Raw genomic sequence first — 17,425 nt, forward strand, 5'->3', positions numbered from 1 at the left:
CACCACGCCATGCTCTTTAAACAGACCCTGGAGGAACTGCCCCCTCTGCCCCCGGCAGCTCCACCTCCCACTCCCGGGCAGCGCGGTGACCCGAAGGGAGCGGAGCCTGCGGCTGGGCGCTCTCTGCTCCGGGCTCCTGCACAAGGGCGCCATGCCCTCAGGGCTCCGGGCTGTTCTCATCGCACTCGCAACCCCTGTGCGCCGGGGGTCTGCAGCTTGCTCAGCTGCTTTGAAAATGTGGCTATTTTATCACCTTGTGACGTCCAAGAGCAAGCTAAGTTCTTTGCAGCCACATTTAAGGAAACCAAGGGTGACCTGAGGTCTCCACAGAAGCCAGAGAGCCCGGGGGTGACCTGAGCTTCCTGCAGCCATGTCTGGGAGCCTGTGGGGCCAGCCCAGTGCAGAGGGGAAGGCAGAGTGCAGTGCTCTGTGATCCAGGTGTTGCACCCGTCTCAGGTGGCGTCCACACTGCTCCCGGGCTGTTTCTCAAAGGATTTGGGACACATCACCCTCAGGATCCAAACACAGCTCCTCCCTACCCCTTCAATGACACTACACGGACGGCGCTCCGCCCTGAGGGGCAAGCCGGGCCGCGTGTGCCAACATCCATGTGAAAATCACATTTCAGTGTCTGATGCCCCGCTCCCTCTGCCCCGGGGCCCCGCTCCGCCGCCCGGCAGGCCCGGCCCGGGCTCGCCATTCCCCGCCGGGCCGTGCTGGCCCCTCCGACCTCCCTGCCCCGGGGGGCTCTTCCCCAGCGCAAGGGGAAAGTCAGGACCTTCTGCCGTGGGTTTCACACAAGGCTGATGTGACCTTGGCAAGATCTGGCTTGTTTGTGTTTCAGAATATAGACCTGGAAAAAAGAGGTGGGAAAGTAAAATGAAGACAACTGGAAAATGAGCTAAAAGTTCAGAGCTGAAGAGGAAAGACCTGCTCTGTACCATCTCAGAGGCACTAGTTTCTATGGCTTCTTCTCACTTCTTTCCTCCCATAACCCTGGATTTACATACTCAGCAGTGACATGACACTGCTCAAGTGTGTCCCTAAATCTGCTGAGCACTTGCATCTTCATCCCCTCACCTCTTCCAGTTCAGTGGTGATGATTAAGTAAGATAGAATACTGCCTCTGAGGGCTGAAAGGGTGCACACATAGGGTAAAAAAAAAAAAAAAAAAAAAAGCCATTCAGACACAAGATTTGGAAAAATTCACCTTCTCATCAGCTTCTCTCTTCTGTCACCTTTGTTCCTTCCCTCATAATGGGTAGGAGAGCATTACCATACATATGCCTTTCTATCTCCTCATCACAAAGTATCTTGTCTTACACCTCACATTTGTGCAACAGGATAGAGACCCACTGGGATTCATAACTGGACACAGCAACAGAATGGATCAAAGCTCGTTTGGAAAAGTAGTTTCACTTTGTATAAATTAAGTGACCTTTGTTAAGTGATGAGAGGGGGTAGCAAAGTCAGAGGTTCATTTGATCATGTGCAGTCATGTGGAGTATAGCAGTCAAGTTCCTATACCCACCTCAATGACTATTTAATTATTTGATGTAGAACAACATCAACATATTTTGCAGTATTTATTGGCAGAGAGACTTCATCCTGAAGTTTCAGTACCGCTCCAGTACCTAAACTGCCAACCTAAAATAGTCACTTTCTTGTCATTTCTCCCTGGCCAATGATTACTTAGTATTTTCTATGAAAGGAGTTTCATAGAAACTAGATAGTCATCTCTGAGTAGGCTCCTGGGCTAGTGGCAGTCATAAACTGTTACTGCTCAAATCCTTCCATCAAATTGGGCAAAGGGAGCTCTGAAGGCAGATCAGCCACATCACAGCAGACTGTAGTGTGCATTGGGATATCCAGTTCCCTTTTTGTGTGTGTTGCAGGGGAAAGAGCTGATACAACTTTGATACATAAATGCATGAAGAGTAGCACAACTCAAAATCCTATTTATGTCTGTTTCTGAGCAAGAATAGGCTTGAACTTTGTTTCCCCTCCTCTGATTTCCTCCTGGATAATTTAGAACTTCGTGGATCCTATTCTTAAATGCCTAAACCTTCCTATCTGTAACTTCATGCCCAGCTCAGAATTGCAGAGCTGCCCACAAACCAGCAACCTAACATCTTACAATTCTGTGCCTAGGAAAAATGAATTTATCCCACAGGAGGTTTTGAACACATTAAATAATGTATTGGTACATAACAAGACTCTGTCTAAGCAGCCCTTTTATTTAATTCACTTGGACCAGAAAGATAATCTCTCAACAGTTGCATTTATGCATATTTGGTAAATATTTAGTATTTCACAGCTCAGCTGTCCCTGGAAAAAAAAAAACCAGCCTGAAATAGCACAGGTGGAACACAAATAATACTTAAAATACTCAGAGAAGACAATTGGCCCTACATTCTTAGTGATCACTGAGTATCTACTGATGCACCAACAGGGCTTCTGGCTCCTAATTGACTTCGTAGTATTTACTCACCCACAAAACATTTTACTTTTTTATCCTTCTCTTTGGAGTTTAAAACTAGTCTTTGCTCCATAATCAGTGTTTGACTCTGCGCTGTTTTAGTGGTCTGGGCTGGCAGAGAGTTACACTCTGTCACAGTACCTGGTATTGTTCTGTGTTTTGCATCTGTGCTGAAAGCAGTGTTAATGACAGGAAAATTCTGGTCACTGCTGAGCAGCACTTGCACGGCACCAAGGGCTTTTCTGCATCTCATACTGCCCTTCCAGCAAGGAGGCTGGAGGTGCACAAGCTGGAAGGGGACAAAGCCAGGACAGCTGACCCCAACTGACCACAGGGATACCCCAAGCTGTATGGTGCCATGCTCAGCACATAAAGCTGAGGAAAGAAGGAAGGGAAGGGACATTCAGCATATATAGATAGCATTTGTCTTCCCAAGTCTTCATTAGTGGATGGTGGAGCCCTGCTTTCCTGGAGATGGCAAAACATCTCCCTGCCTCCTTGAAGTGAGGAATGAATTCCCTTGTTTTGCTTCGCTTGCCAAGTGCAGCTTTTGCTTTACCTATTAAACCGTCATTATCTCAAACCCATGAGTTTTCACACTATCACCCTTCCAAATCGATTGAGTGGCTGTGCAGCTATCAGATACCAGCTGGGCTTAAACCACAACACTGCAGGGAAGTTTCCTGTTAGGAAACATTTACTGAAACTAAAATGTTACACAGTAGCTCAACGATTTGAGAGCCACTGTGAAAGTCTTCCCAAACCCGCAAATCTGAAGCTGAACCATATGCTAATAACTTTGTTGTGTCTAGCAAAGCAAATAATCCTAGAAATCTAAACATGGAGTGTCTTGTTTGGTGTAGCTATCAGAGAAATGCAATCATTAGAGGCTTCTCAGTAGCCTAATGATTAACTGATTCCATTTTAACAACCCCGAAGGAAATACAATCTATATCTTTGATTTACCAAATGAAAATAATTTAGCAAATTTAGGAAAAGGTTTGCAAGAAACAGAGGACTGAAGTTTGGAACATCCAGCAGACTTGAGGACATCTTCTAAAAGCCATTATAATGCAGACACAATAAATTTAAAGTCTTCTAAGACACACATACTCTCATTCACTTCATCATGGAACCCTTAACTGCTATGACCCCATATAAAACACTATTAATTTAAACTTCACCTTTAATTATCACACCTTACTCTTATCTTCTCCCCTTTTCTTAATTTTCACATTCTTCTTACCATACCCTAGTGCTGTAAAGCTTTTCTATTATCACACAGCCTTCGGCTTTTTCTGAACTCCAGGACTCTTACTGGCATTAACCTTCAAATTAAAAGTTGGTGAAGCTGAAATGTATCTCAAAATGCAGGAGCAGCAGACAAATAGGCTTTTGAACAGAGCCATTTTGTGGAGGAAACTAAAGATTCATAATGAGCAGCAGGAAGAAAGGTCAGCTAATGAAGATGTGCAATTAATACTATTTATTTTTTATGACTTTCCTCCAAGGAAGAAAGACTGGATCATGAACCACATCTGCAATGTGAGAAAATTAACAAAAGTGGTACCAACAACTTTCAGTAATGATGGATAAAGCACTAGGTTTTGGAGAATTTGTATAAAAATGTGTCAACTTGAGGTGCACTCAGGATTTGAGGAAAGAAAAATGGTTATCTTTTCCCATATTCAGAAAGTCAGAAGGACTGAATACTCGGTAGGCATTTCTTTGCAACTCCTATTAAAAATCCATGTCTGTTGACCTGGGATTTACTTTCACAATCCTCTTCTTTGCAGTGGGAATTTAATACTCATTCAATAAAACCAGATGGTCTAAATGTAATTGCACCTGTAAAGTCTTGATAATTGTGACACCAGTCAGGTGCCCTTGTCAAAACCTCACAAGTTTTCAGAAGAGTCAGTTGGATACTTTCATGAGATGGATTTTCAGGCACAAACAAGTGGTGAGGGTTTCAAAACCTGATCTCTAAAGCTTTCTTCAGTAGTAAAAGCCTTCCAAAACTAGCAAGCATGTCCCATGTTTTTCTATAATAAAACAAGGCCAAAGAACATTAAGAAAGGAGTTCAATCCTCTAGTTCCACATCACTGGAACTATTACAAATATGCTCTCCTAAATACTGGAGAGCATATTTACATCCAAGATCCTAGTGACAGTCTTTCCGCATATACATTAGCAGTGGTGCAGCCCATTAGCACCCAGCCTTGGGTCCCACACAAAGGAAGCCAGCCAAAGGTGTGCACATGCTGAAGACCATCCTACTTTTTAGAGCAACGATAAGTAGTGACTGTTCTCTCATTTCTGTAATGCCAACTGCCTCCTCCTCTTTGATCAACACAAATGGTGAACCATGGACTGTACAACCAACAAAGAAAAAAGAAAGACCAGGAATCCAGCACAGGAGCAACTAAGAAACCTTCATATTGTGCTCTTTGTTTTTTCAGTATTCATTGGCTCAATAAGGGTTCAATAAAAAGTCCACTTTCTAAATATGTGTGACAGTTTAACTCGGGCAGTGAAATTCTAATCCTCACAATGCTCTGGGAAAAAATCCCCCATCATACCTGTCAGTTACTTCCTGGTGTATAATCTCAGAAAAAGAAACTAAGTTCTTAGTGGGATTTTTCCAAACTCCAAGAAACAAAACCACAAATGAAACACAGGGATCGGTTATTTTTGGAAATGGATTCTTAGATGCATTATCTAAAAAACACTGCAAAATTTTAGCCGTATTTTCCCCGACTCTCAAACTCATCATCTACTGAAGGAACACAAAGTCAGAACTATAATTGCTGGCCAACACAGTAGGTGAGAGAAAGCAAAACTGAACATTTCTGTTCCTTGCCATGCCACTGCAAAAATACAATGTCAGTCTATGTCATTCCTCACTATCCTGTATATTGCTCCTGTTTTTCCTCTGGTGCACCAGAATTTCTTCCTCCAACTGTGGCTGTTCAAGGTGGTTCTTAACTAACCACAGGAAAGACAACAGATTAAAACCAATACATTTTACCAGTTGTTTTTCCTCAATTATATACACCTGGAGAAGCAGATAAATCTATTTCTTAATTTCTGTTGGCATACCTTCATCATGAAATGCACAATTATTTCATTGCAAAGGTACAAAAGCAATTCTACTAAACCTCTGTAACTACAGAAGTCAACAATGCTGTGATGAAATCTGAGATGTCTGCTCTGAATAACCTGCCTCTGTTAGATAATATGCACAATGTATGCTTATTTCAGGGATCATGCCCTTATTCCCTGAAACAAGTTTATTTCTTTGTCCTTTACATTTTGCATAAGAAACCCTTATTATCAGTTAAGAAGTTCACACTGAACCCTAAGTCCTTTCTTTCTATGTTCCTGATTTTACATGTCCTACCCATTATGACATTTTTGGGAAGGTCTCATGCAATTGTCTCAAAAAAATTCCTTTGTGCAATGTAATACAATCATATTCCTTCAGAGTTTCTCATCTGTTTCACTACAACCTTTCTAAATTTCAAATTCAAAATCCAGTGACTCATCTTTTCATTTTTTTCCTGTGTTTTCCACCCACTTCCTTCCTGCAGAAGCAGCATACAGGTTAACTGTGATCTGAAAAAAAATCTCAATCTGAAAAACCTCACTTGCATTTGAGTCTTTTAGTTGGTTCCTTGATTAACAGGATGCAACTTGGTCATGAGGAGAAATTAAATGTGAAAGCTAGATTCTTCTCCTGGAGTTCAGTGTGCATGTAAAAATATCACAAGCACTAATTTGTGCCGGGATATTCACAAAGTTTAGCTAAATTCTGTTTACTGTAAATGCCTTTTCTCAAAATGTGATTAGGAGTCACTGACTGACACTGCTCAGAGTGACATCTCTTATTTCCTCCAACAATGATGAGAGGAGTCTTGTCCATCTGAATTCTTAGGTAATATTTCAGTTTAGTGAATACTACATTCTCTTCCCCCAAGTTACTACTCACCACACAGTGGATACTGCATATAAACAGAGACTTCAACTAGACATACTGACATGAATGTTGTGCTATAAAACTTCTTTGTATCAAGTCAAATAATTATGAACTTTAACTTACTTGAATGAAGGAAAAGCTAAATACAACAATGAAATCCCAGTGGAGGATAGAAGGGAAAGAATTTTAACTATCAACCTGCTTACCTCTATGTACTTTTGGTGACTTGGCAAAGGAACAAGACACTTCTCCCTTGTCCTTTCAGAACACATCCCATTTTGGGCAATTGAGTTGCAGCTAATGTTCTGGAGGAATTCAGTTACCAACTGCTTATTTTCAAAAATTCACAAGGGAGGAAGGAAAGAAATGCAGTCAAAAAAACCCCCACAAACTGACAAAACACTTCACAAAAAGCTTCATCACAACTGGAGGAAAATTAAAACTTCTGACTGAAACAAAGATTTATGGGAAATGTGCAACGCTTCCTCAGGACAACTGTCACAGCTGAGTATCTAGAGATGCACGTAGGAGAATGAAACACTTTTCAGAAAGGAAGCAAAACTTCATGCCAACAGGAAAAGCCATTATTTGATGCGCAGTGAATATTTATTATATAGACTTCACTGAAACAGTATTTTTGTCCCAACCTGAACTTGATTTCCCCGGACTGAATCCAAGCTCTGGCACAAGTCCATGCTTTGGCATTTGGGCGGAAAGTGGAACACAAAATACAGTAACTAATTCCAGCATCCGCTCCAGCAACCTGTTTTGAAAGAAGAGTTATCAGCAACGCTTGCTGAACTTGTACTGAAAATGAACTTTGAAAAGAAAACAAGCCCTTGCACCATCTGAAGCTCAGTCAGCCCCCTCAATGTTTCAGTGCAAATCAAATGACAAAAAATGTGGTATGTGAAAAAGAAGGACAACAAACTCTTTCCATGTTTAAATAACTTGAGGAGAAAACTTGTGTAAAAATAACCTAGATTCTTCAAAGCTGGCAGATGAAAGTGATTTATTACAGAAAACAAGATAATTCCACAGTAAATAATTGACTTTTTTTTTTCAAACTGCCCTAATATTGTAGCATAGCTAAATCAAGAATCAATTAAATGAAACACTAATTCCAGCTCTCCAGCATAGAAAGAAACAGGGTAGTAATGTCTTATCAGAAACCTCAATAAAAACAAACTAAACAAATGCAACCACTCACACATTGCTCAAAAGAAAAATCAATCACTCCTTTTAATATCATTAAGAAAAAAAAATCACTGCAACAAATTCACCTCATACAAATATGAATTTTATTTACAATTTTCCAAATTATCGACCAAATCCAACTTCTCAGTTAAATGTGTAGCATTTGTCCTTTAAAACAAATTAAACATTGTGTTCTTTTTACATCTGCAATATGGAGTCCATAGGTACATGCTATTTTGGGGCATCTAATGGAACAAATTTAGATCACTATGTGTGTTAAACACCGAAGGTATTCTGTGAAGACTCTTTCTTTAAAATTTATCTGCCTCAGGGACAAGCATTTCCACAACCACTTTCTAATGACAATTAATTAGGAAGGTTTAAAAACCCAGTATTTTATACCAGGACATACTGTTCACATATACTTCAAGGTGTGTTACCACGTTCCTATTGCAAAGCTGCCTGCTCTATAAGCAACGCTACTGAAATCAGACTAAAGATTACCCACAGATTTAGATATTATTCAATGTGAATAAAAATGGCCATTGATGACTTTTACTTGAGTATGTGTAATTATGGGCCAACTTGTACCTGATCTGGTACCCGTGTGATGTGATCTGTTCTGAAACCGCATGGGTCATTGTAATAAAATCTTTTACAACTGTATTGCACATAAGGTTCCTCAAAAGCACAAATCTACATAACTGCATCCTGAACTCAGAATTTACCTGCTAACTCTCATAAAAAAATCAACCAGATGGTAAAATCATTTATTTTTCTCATCCCAGTGTCTGTGAATGAAGAGAAGAGGGAGAAGATATATATACACTTTGGAATCCATTCAATTGTTTGTTTCTTCTGCATGTGATTTGTACTTCAGAGATGAGGATTTAAAAAAAATAAAAAGCCAGACAGACCTTGGATTTATCTTTAAAAGTACCTCAAAAACATAACAAAAATTCAATTTAATTTTGATACATATTAAAATTTTAGTCAGTTCTGCCTGACAGCATAACACGACAGAAATGCACAAGACTTTAAACATGCTTTAAAATGACATTCAACAAAGTATTTAAAATTTAATAAATAGCATACAATCACACACAAATACATTTCATACTGGATCTTTAAGCCTACTAAAAACAGACTGGCAAAGAATAAATAAAACAGTAGTTGACAGTTTTGTTTTTAAAAGGTGTAGTTTCTTCTTGTCACACTAGTAGCCACATATTAACCTGCTTATCACAAAATTGGAAGTTATGAGCTTTTATTCTCACTGATCTGTTTTGCTCCAACATGTAATATCATAAAAAAATACACTAAATGGGTTTTCTTTTGGTTTTTTTTTAAACAACCAGTCTGTGACCGAGTAAACCAGTTTTTAAATACAATGAATAAATAGGGAATTAGTAAAGCAAATTCAATTGCAACAAAAACGCCAACACCCCAAGAAAAGAGCCATGGAAATATATAGCCATTGCAATATTAGACAATAATAGTACTTAAAGTGATAGTGCTTGTGCACTAAGCTCATTAGAGACCTTAATATGATTTTAGTGCAAATCCCTTGAGTCCAAACAAGCCTTATACCCTATAGTATTAGGGAAAGATCTATTACCAGTTGGAACTTATTCTGTAGTGTATTTGTACATACCGGATATTTAAAGAACCAATACATATTGTAATATCTTCGGCCCTTTTTTACTTCAAATCAAAAAGACTAATGACTGGGGATTTTACATACTATTTGGCTTGTACCATATTAGACTGCAGTTTAGGAAAGTCAGTGCTAAAAAAGCTTTTGCCATCAGTTTATCTACTATGCCTAAATAATTTCATATATCATTGCATTTTGTACTTCTGAAAGAAAAAGAATGCTCCTGGAGAAAGTTTCTCCTCCCTTTAAGTAAGTTCACATTATGATGAAATTCAAGAATATTTAGACAAAGTGTTGAATAAACTCAAAGAAAAGTACATATTTTACATTAACAATCCTTACCAGTATTTAGTATATTAAGTTACATATATGTTGGCAATAATACAACAGAGTCAAGTCCTAAAGGAAAATAATTCTGTACAAATTCACCTGTTAATATGGGGTTAAAGAGGCAGCCAGTAAGTCTTGAGCAGCCATGTTTTGAGTTTGAACTATAGTACCAAGATAAACTAAATTTGAAACTAATTGGGAAAACTTCAGTTTAAAGAGTAATCTGATTATACTGGATACATACATTGTGTATTCAGAGCCATTAAAATGTTCACTCCTATAGTTCCATAATGTCATCCAGTATAAGAAAAGTTTAATCAACCACACAGGCTAAAAAAAGCTTTAACATAATGTTGTCCTGGATTTTTTAAAACTAAAAACTAATTTTAACTGTGAAGTACAAAACAATGACAGATATTGCTCCAACTTGTACACAATCTTTCCTAAACAATCCGTACCTAGCAGAGTAATAATGCCTCATCGTCACTAGTTTCATTTTTCACTGTTGCCTCTAAGCAAGTGTCGGGTATCTGGGCAGTGTGTACGATGCCACAGCTCTCACAGGGGCCATCTCGACTGCATGACCTTACACTGTGATGTGTTGCACTGTAAGGCTGTCTAAGCCCTGGTCCTTGATCTGAGCTGAGATCAAGTAGAGGTCTTGAACAGTCATTCATGTCAAAGTCTGATGCTACATCAGAGACTGGAATTAACATTTCAACATCATCATCCTCTTCTCTTCCACTTACCCCATTATCAAGCTGTCTCAAAGGACTTTGGTTCTGATTGACTGAGCTTGATCTCCCTAAAGTAAAGCGTACCCAGCGTAAGCCTTGAGTCATACGGCTTAGTGCGCTCGAGAGCTGGTGGCGTGCGGGACTTGTGCTTGGGGGCTCTACACTTGTCACTTCTCTTCCACCATCCGTGGTACTGCTACTGCTGCTCTGAGCAGAGGAACTCCCACATGCTCCCACTGTGGCTTCTATTGCTGTTGCAGGAGGGACTTTTTGAGGCAAGGTGGCAGCAACACCACCAACTGCTCCTGCTGTGTCTCTTCTTTCATTTTCTGTGTCTGTATCATCAGATTCAACTGAAAACAAACTTCTGTGAGTATTATTTCTTTCAGCTTCTCTACTAGTACTTTGGCCGGCAACATCATCTCCATCCGCCGAGACCAATGCCAACGATCCAGAATGACGTGACCTTGCAAAATTAAAAATTCGATTCCAAATGTTACTTGATCTGCCAGCAATAGGAAGTCTGATTGAGGTAAATCCGAGCTGAGATCGTACTGCCAGCCTCAGGTTTTCCAGAACTGAAGCCTACATGAGAAGACAAGCAACAATCAAGCATTGACAGTCTGCCGGTACTGTTCTAGCAAAGAAAGAATGATAACTATTGTGCAAAACAGAATTTAAAGAAGTTAAATGTAGAATTTTAAATATTAGAAAATGCTGCATCTTTCTTAATAAGGATCTGGTATACGTAGCAATAGGCTATTAAAAAAAAAAAGTGGGCATGACAAAAGTATAGATACTCTAGAGGAAAAGACATTATAAACAGGCAATTTAAGTGGAAATACATACAAAAAGGTAATAAAAGAGCAATGACTTCTATATAAGGTGCATTTCTGCTCTAATCAAGGATTTCTAAATAAAGACAATGTGAAAAACAAGGCACTATAGCCTGGATACGGAACACTGACTAAAGAAAAGTACAACCACAGAGCCAGGAGAGCAGGCATACAAAATCTATTACAGTCTTACCAAAAAGGTAGTCACTGTGGGTTTTCAAGTACAGCACATAGAAACACACCTCAAAAAGTTTAGGATTCATAAACAAAGCCTTCCAGAAAGACTTAACAAAGGTGGCAGGCCACCTTCTTTATCCACTACCATAGGGATGCCTCAAAAGGACTAAATTAAGTATCTTCTACAACAGAAGCTTATAGTTTCATTTTTCCTCCCCCTTTCTGGTATAATCAGTTAATTCCAATTTCAAAATGCTTTAATGCTTCTGTTTAGATAAAATTATCTAATGTGTTCCAAACTATAAATTTCCCAAATTCAGTATACATTTTCCAGTTATCCAGCTACAGAAGAACGCATGCCTGATTTTTCCTGTTTAAAACTTTTTAACTATAAGGTAAAACAAACTCCTTTGTCTTGGGTATCCCTAACTCAAATTTAAGAGAAAACATTGCCTCAGCTAAGTAGCTCAATTCTCAAATAGGGTAGAAGATCTTTCAAATGCCTATCATTCTATAAATATTCACAAATGTTTTTAATTAGAGGATAAAGCCCATATTCACAACTTTTCATAAAGATTATGGCAAAAAAGTAGAATATTCTTCAGAAGACCCATTCCCCAATTAAGCCCTTAACATATATGCAATATTTTCCCTTCATTTATAAAAACTGAAATTTAGTGCCCTCATGCTGTCATGTTCATCTCCCTTCCACCATCCTTGAAACAACACAGCGGAATATCTGAACAACACTTCATGCACAACCTTCCTCTTCCTTTCCCTTAGCTCACAGGATGACTGAGTTCAAGCATGCAATAAGTGTGTACAGCAGCCTTACTTTCAAAAGCTACTGAACAGACTGCTACTTATCTTTGAAAGTCCAGCTCTGAAGGCATCTATCACTTTAGGCAGAAAGCACTACACTAAAATTAGAGCATCTAGCATTCATTCCTACAGCTTGAGCATTCCTAGAGCTTGAATCTTCAGTCCTACACAGATTTGCAATTTGAGTATTTTGCTGAAGACAAATTTTAACACACCCTGACTTAATACTGACTCCCTTCCCCAACACTTTACCATATTAAAAACCGAGTTTTATAATTTACAGAATTCAATTTACATTGCCTCGAGTCTTTACTAATGTTGTCTCCTCTGAAGAACAAGGGTTTTAATCAATGCAACTTCATTGGTTAAATATGAGTAAAGTTTTTATCTCGGAAGCATCAATGTTCTAGAATGACATTTTCATTACTTTTGATGGCCTGCTCATTTCTTATTTCTACGTTAGTTAATTGCTCAGTATAGTTACTTCAGTTTTCAAGGCCACAAGTCTTATTTGAAATACTGGTGTTCATAATGGGAATTCAGTAACACTGTCACTGTTCAAAACTATTGTACATGCATCAATATTTTATCAAGTGTGAAATCATGATTACATAGAAATACTATGAAGCAACTACATTTTATTATGTTTAATTACAAAGTTTTTTTTTAAAAAAAACTTTGTAATTAAACTTCCATATAATTCCATATAATTCCAATATATTCTGAAATGAACTTAAAATGCATCCAAAGAAACAGTGGTTAATTCAATTTAAGTCAAACTAAAGAGTAAAGAAAATTTCTGTAGTCACAGATTTTTAAAAGCTCCAGTACTAGTCTGACTACAGACACTACATGTCTGGGTTTTTCAGAACTGTCGTCTCTGTGAGGACAGTTTACCCACCCTCTACTCATTGCAGTAAATCCCAAGATCTTGACATCACCTTTATGGGATTTCAAGACGAAAAAGGGGTCTGAGCAAGATAGGTTTCTCTAACAATTGTAATTTTTCTACACATATTCATGTAGACAAAACCTGAAGTGTCCCACATGGTAGGCATCTGCAGGAAACACTAGTTTGTTCCTGGAAGTTACCTGTACTACAGGATTTACATATCTGGGCATGACAACTGCACTGTCTCAAAGAGACTTTCTTGAGCCAACCCTATCTCAAGAGACTTGTGAACACAGATCTATCATAAACTGGTGCAGGTTAATCTTTGTGGAAAAGGGGAGAGCAAGCCAAATTTGTAAAATACAGAATTGGTTTGAAACAGCAACATACTGATCTTTATTATAACCAAAGTAACCCACTGAAAAAAGAACAAGGGACTTCAGTCTTCACTACAGACATTTATTAACTTCATTAATGAAGTTCAGTATTAATTTAGCTATCCAAAAAATCCTTACAATGTTTTTTTTAAAGCCTCTCATGCAAGTCGCAATTTATTTTCCTTTTTTCCTCTGCAAAATCTTTTGTGACAGATCCCACTTGCTTGTGAACATGTGAGCATGAAAGAACATGTGATAGTAATGTAATTTTTTCTCAAAATAAACTTTGCTGTATTAACTCCAACACAATATAGTTAATGCCAACTCTAATAGAGCACAGCAGGATTCCCAGACTTAAACTTTTCTTCTATTTCTCGCAAGAGCTTTATAACCAAAAGACACTTTTAACTACTTAAAAAGTTTTTTTGAAAGAAATTATCAACCAAGTAAGAAATGCACTAATCATCCATCTCTGAATCTGGATGAATAGAAATTATTAACTGCCATTTACTAGCTTTTGCTTTGTTACTCATTCATGATAATTCTATGTGGTACTACACCCTGCCCTTGTCCATCATCTCATTATGCACAGCAGGCATGAAGGCACCTACACATGGCGCACATGAACTACCGTTGTGCATTAGAAGTTTAGGTCTTTCCCAAATCACAAAGTGCCATCTTGCAATATTTACTTTCACAACAGTAATACAGAACATATAATTAGATCTACCAATCTATTACTTTTCATGCAAGAGGGGGCTCTCCAGTGTACATTACTGGCATAATCAACAAAAAAAAACCTGCAAAAGAAACTGTGGTGTTACTGTATCATGATTTCATTCAAGGGCTAATCATTTGTATAACACTATTGACTTGAAAGGAGAAAAAAGAAATGCTGTAGAGGAAAATGAAGCAGATGAAAGTTAAAATATCTTTATTTCAGTCTCCTTAAAATTTAAAGGGTCTGCCTGCTATTTTGAAATCTTACCTGATTTGGGGAACAAACAGGGAAATCTTCAACTGGTGGAATTAAACCCTGGGCAATTAATTGTCCATAGGATGGAGGAGCTTCTCTTCTTAACAGTTCAGCCTCAACCCTTGACAAATGAGTTTCAAATGATCTTTCAAAGAGAAAAGAAATTTCAGAATACATACGACATTGATTTATGCATTTATATATATATATATATATATATATATTTAAGAGGGAAAGTACATCAGACTACTATAATCTGAAGTAAAAAATTTCAGAAGATGAAGTTTTGCTAATTTAATTGAAATTTAATTGGCAAAGAATATAAAGCCATTCCTGTGAGTCTGTCCAGCTGAAATGTGAGCAAAAAAACCAACCCAACAATAAATTTCTTAAAAACAAACAAACAAACCAGCCCAAACCCATGGGCTAAATATAAAAAGCACCATGAGTAGCATTTATATTATTGTAAAAGATTGAAGGATATGTAATCCTGGTATGAACTAGCCTACAAGAGAAGAAACATGATGCTATATAAAGAACCATGATAAAAATTGTAAATTAATTAACTGCAGTTTCTCCACAATTCCTTTCTGGTAATGCCATCTGAAAACTTTAATGCTCTACAGTGAAGTGATCAGAATACTTCTATCCTTTTTTCTTCACTGGAGGAGTAGTCAGTCCCTGGAACAGGCACCCCAGGAACTGAGTCATGGCACCCAACCTTCAGAGTTCAAGGAGCATCTGGACAATGCTCATCCATAGGTCTCAGCAAGGTTTAGCTTCAGATGTCTTGCAAGAAGCAGGGAGTTAGACTTCATATTCCTTATGAGTCCCTTCCAACCTGATAACTCTATGATTAACTAATCTCTTTTTACTATCAAAGAAAAAGCAGCAATATTTTTATCATGTGCAATGATATCCATATGGCAATAAAACTACTTTAAGTAAAAACAACAGAAAACACCAAAATGTTTAATAAAGTTGAGTTCTACTTACCTTCGCTCAAACATCCTGAGTGAGTACAATTTACAAGTACATCCCAGTGCAATGACAAGCAGCAATCCGCAGATAAGACTCCCTATGACAGCTGCAGTTATCACTCTAGTCGGCACAATGACTGGGCAATTCTCTTCATCACTCCCATCGCCACAGTCATCTTGAGAATCACAAACCCAGCTCTCAAACACACAGCGGTTATTTTTACAGTGAAAATTGCCTGGCTGACAGAAGAAACAATTCTTTTCATCTGAACCATTAGGGCAATGATTCTGGTAGTTGCAGCGATCTGAACGAGGGTAGCAAACACCATTTCGAGAGCAGGGAAATTCATCTCTTTGGCACATGGTGCAGTTGGTTTCATCCCTTCCATTTGGACAGTGCCAGTAACCATCGCAGCGTTGCTGCTCTGTGTAGCACCCCCAATTTCCACCACATGGGATTTCCCAGGGCAAACAGAAGCCATCAACTTGATAGGTTGCATTGAACCCTCTCGCAGCATTCACTTTGTCAGCACAAAAATGCACTCTTATCTGTCCTGAGGATGAAACAACTGTGAGGGGAGCATGAGAGTCAAAAGCTGTCAGTACACGCAACAGCCTCCGTGGATTCTCCTCTAATCCATCATATATTTTGACATAGTCTCCATAACCTGTACCATCAAGTTTAAAGTCGGTGAATCGCAAGATTACTTTGCGATGATCACCAGTGTCTATCAGCCAGGTGCAGTTGCTGCCAGGTGGATAGAAGTCAGGATAGTTGGGAGAACTGAAAGTACCATAAAAGTATTTTAACCACTGCCCACATGTTGGCACATCACAGTCTATTTCATCTCCCAGATCAAGACAATCAATGTTACCATCACATTTTAAAGATTCTGGAAGGCAAGTGTAAAGCTTGGTGAAGCGGGAAAGACACTGGAACTGATTGTTTGCACAAGGTTGAAAGGAAGAAGCTGTTGGAGGATTAGCTTTGGCACAGATTTCTTCATCTGAGTTGTCTCCACATTCATCCATATTGTTACATTTCCAACTTTCTGGAATACACTTTCCATTAGCACAATGAAACTGGTCACAATCACAACTTGGTTCATCAGATTTCCCTGAGAGCAAAAAGAAAAAAATTCTTAGACTTTAGCACTTTATGGTTGGTGTTGCATATTCATTTGCTGCACCAGGTACTTCAGAAGGGCAAAGCAAATGCCTGAGGTGTCTTTAAACCATGGCAACTTTCATCAAATTTCAAGACAAAACAGTTTTTTCAAGTCAAAATTCCATCAACACATCAGCATGAACCTTACCTTTAGCTGATTTCAGTCAAATAACTTTAACCCAAGCAAGAAAACAATGCTCATTAACAGCTATTGAGAAATCTGACTTCCAATATGCTAAAAGTAACTCTCTCATCTATCACTCAAAATACAGAAACATTTTGTGCTGCAGTACCAGTTATCTCCTCAAATTCTTTCCCAGAAAAGCAGTCAGACTCTCTTCTGGTTTTGGAGGTTCCTACTTTGTACCAAAGGATCTAAGACAAGAGAGAAGCTGACAGCTGAAGGTTACCTACTACCGCAAACTAAAGAAAGAAACCTCTGTTCTCTCCTTTTCCCACTGTTTGCTCCTGCCTCTCCTGCAGCAACTAAGATGGGAGTGCAGCAAATGCAAAAACGCATGCTTGCCTTTACTTTTTAAAGTTCCAGCCATGTTGAACAAAGAAGCATACCTGGGATCCAAGTTATTTCAGCTCTGCAAAATTCAGCTGAGTCAAACACTGCTGTATCATTTTCAATCACTGCTATTTCTACAAACCACAGTACAGACTGTAAAATTTGCTATAAAACATACTGTCATGGTCAAAATATTTAAAACAAGTCTGCAATGCAGATGGTCCTACACAGCAGTAATTCAGAAAATAAACATAAAAAATATACATTCATTCTAAGGAACATTATACCCAAGGTTTTAACAAG

At 38.5% G+C, this 17,425-nt stretch overlaps 1 protein-coding gene across 1 annotated transcript in view; it reads right to left on the reverse strand.

Moving 5' to 3' along the window:
* Positions 1–7,737: 7,737 nt before the first annotated feature.
* The window catches only part of LRP12 (LDL receptor related protein 12), a 50,946-nt gene continuing 41,258 nt past the window's right edge, over positions 7,738–17,425 (reverse strand). Inside the window, exons 5-7 of the mRNA XM_066334731.1 lie at positions 15,457–16,558; positions 14,473–14,605; positions 7,738–10,965 (exon numbers count right to left, since the gene is read on the reverse strand). Of these exons, the coding sequence (XP_066190828.1) occupies positions 10,102–10,965; positions 14,473–14,605; positions 15,457–16,558 (2,099 nt within the window). The 3' untranslated portion in view covers positions 7,738–10,101. The remainder of the gene's footprint in view (positions 10,966–14,472; positions 14,606–15,456; positions 16,559–17,425) is intronic.

The sequence above is a fragment of the Sylvia atricapilla genome, chromosome 1, assembly GCF_009819655.1.
Source record: "Sylvia atricapilla isolate bSylAtr1 chromosome 1, bSylAtr1.pri, whole genome shotgun sequence".
NCBI lineage: Eukaryota > Metazoa > Chordata > Aves > Passeriformes > Sylviidae > Sylvia > Sylvia atricapilla.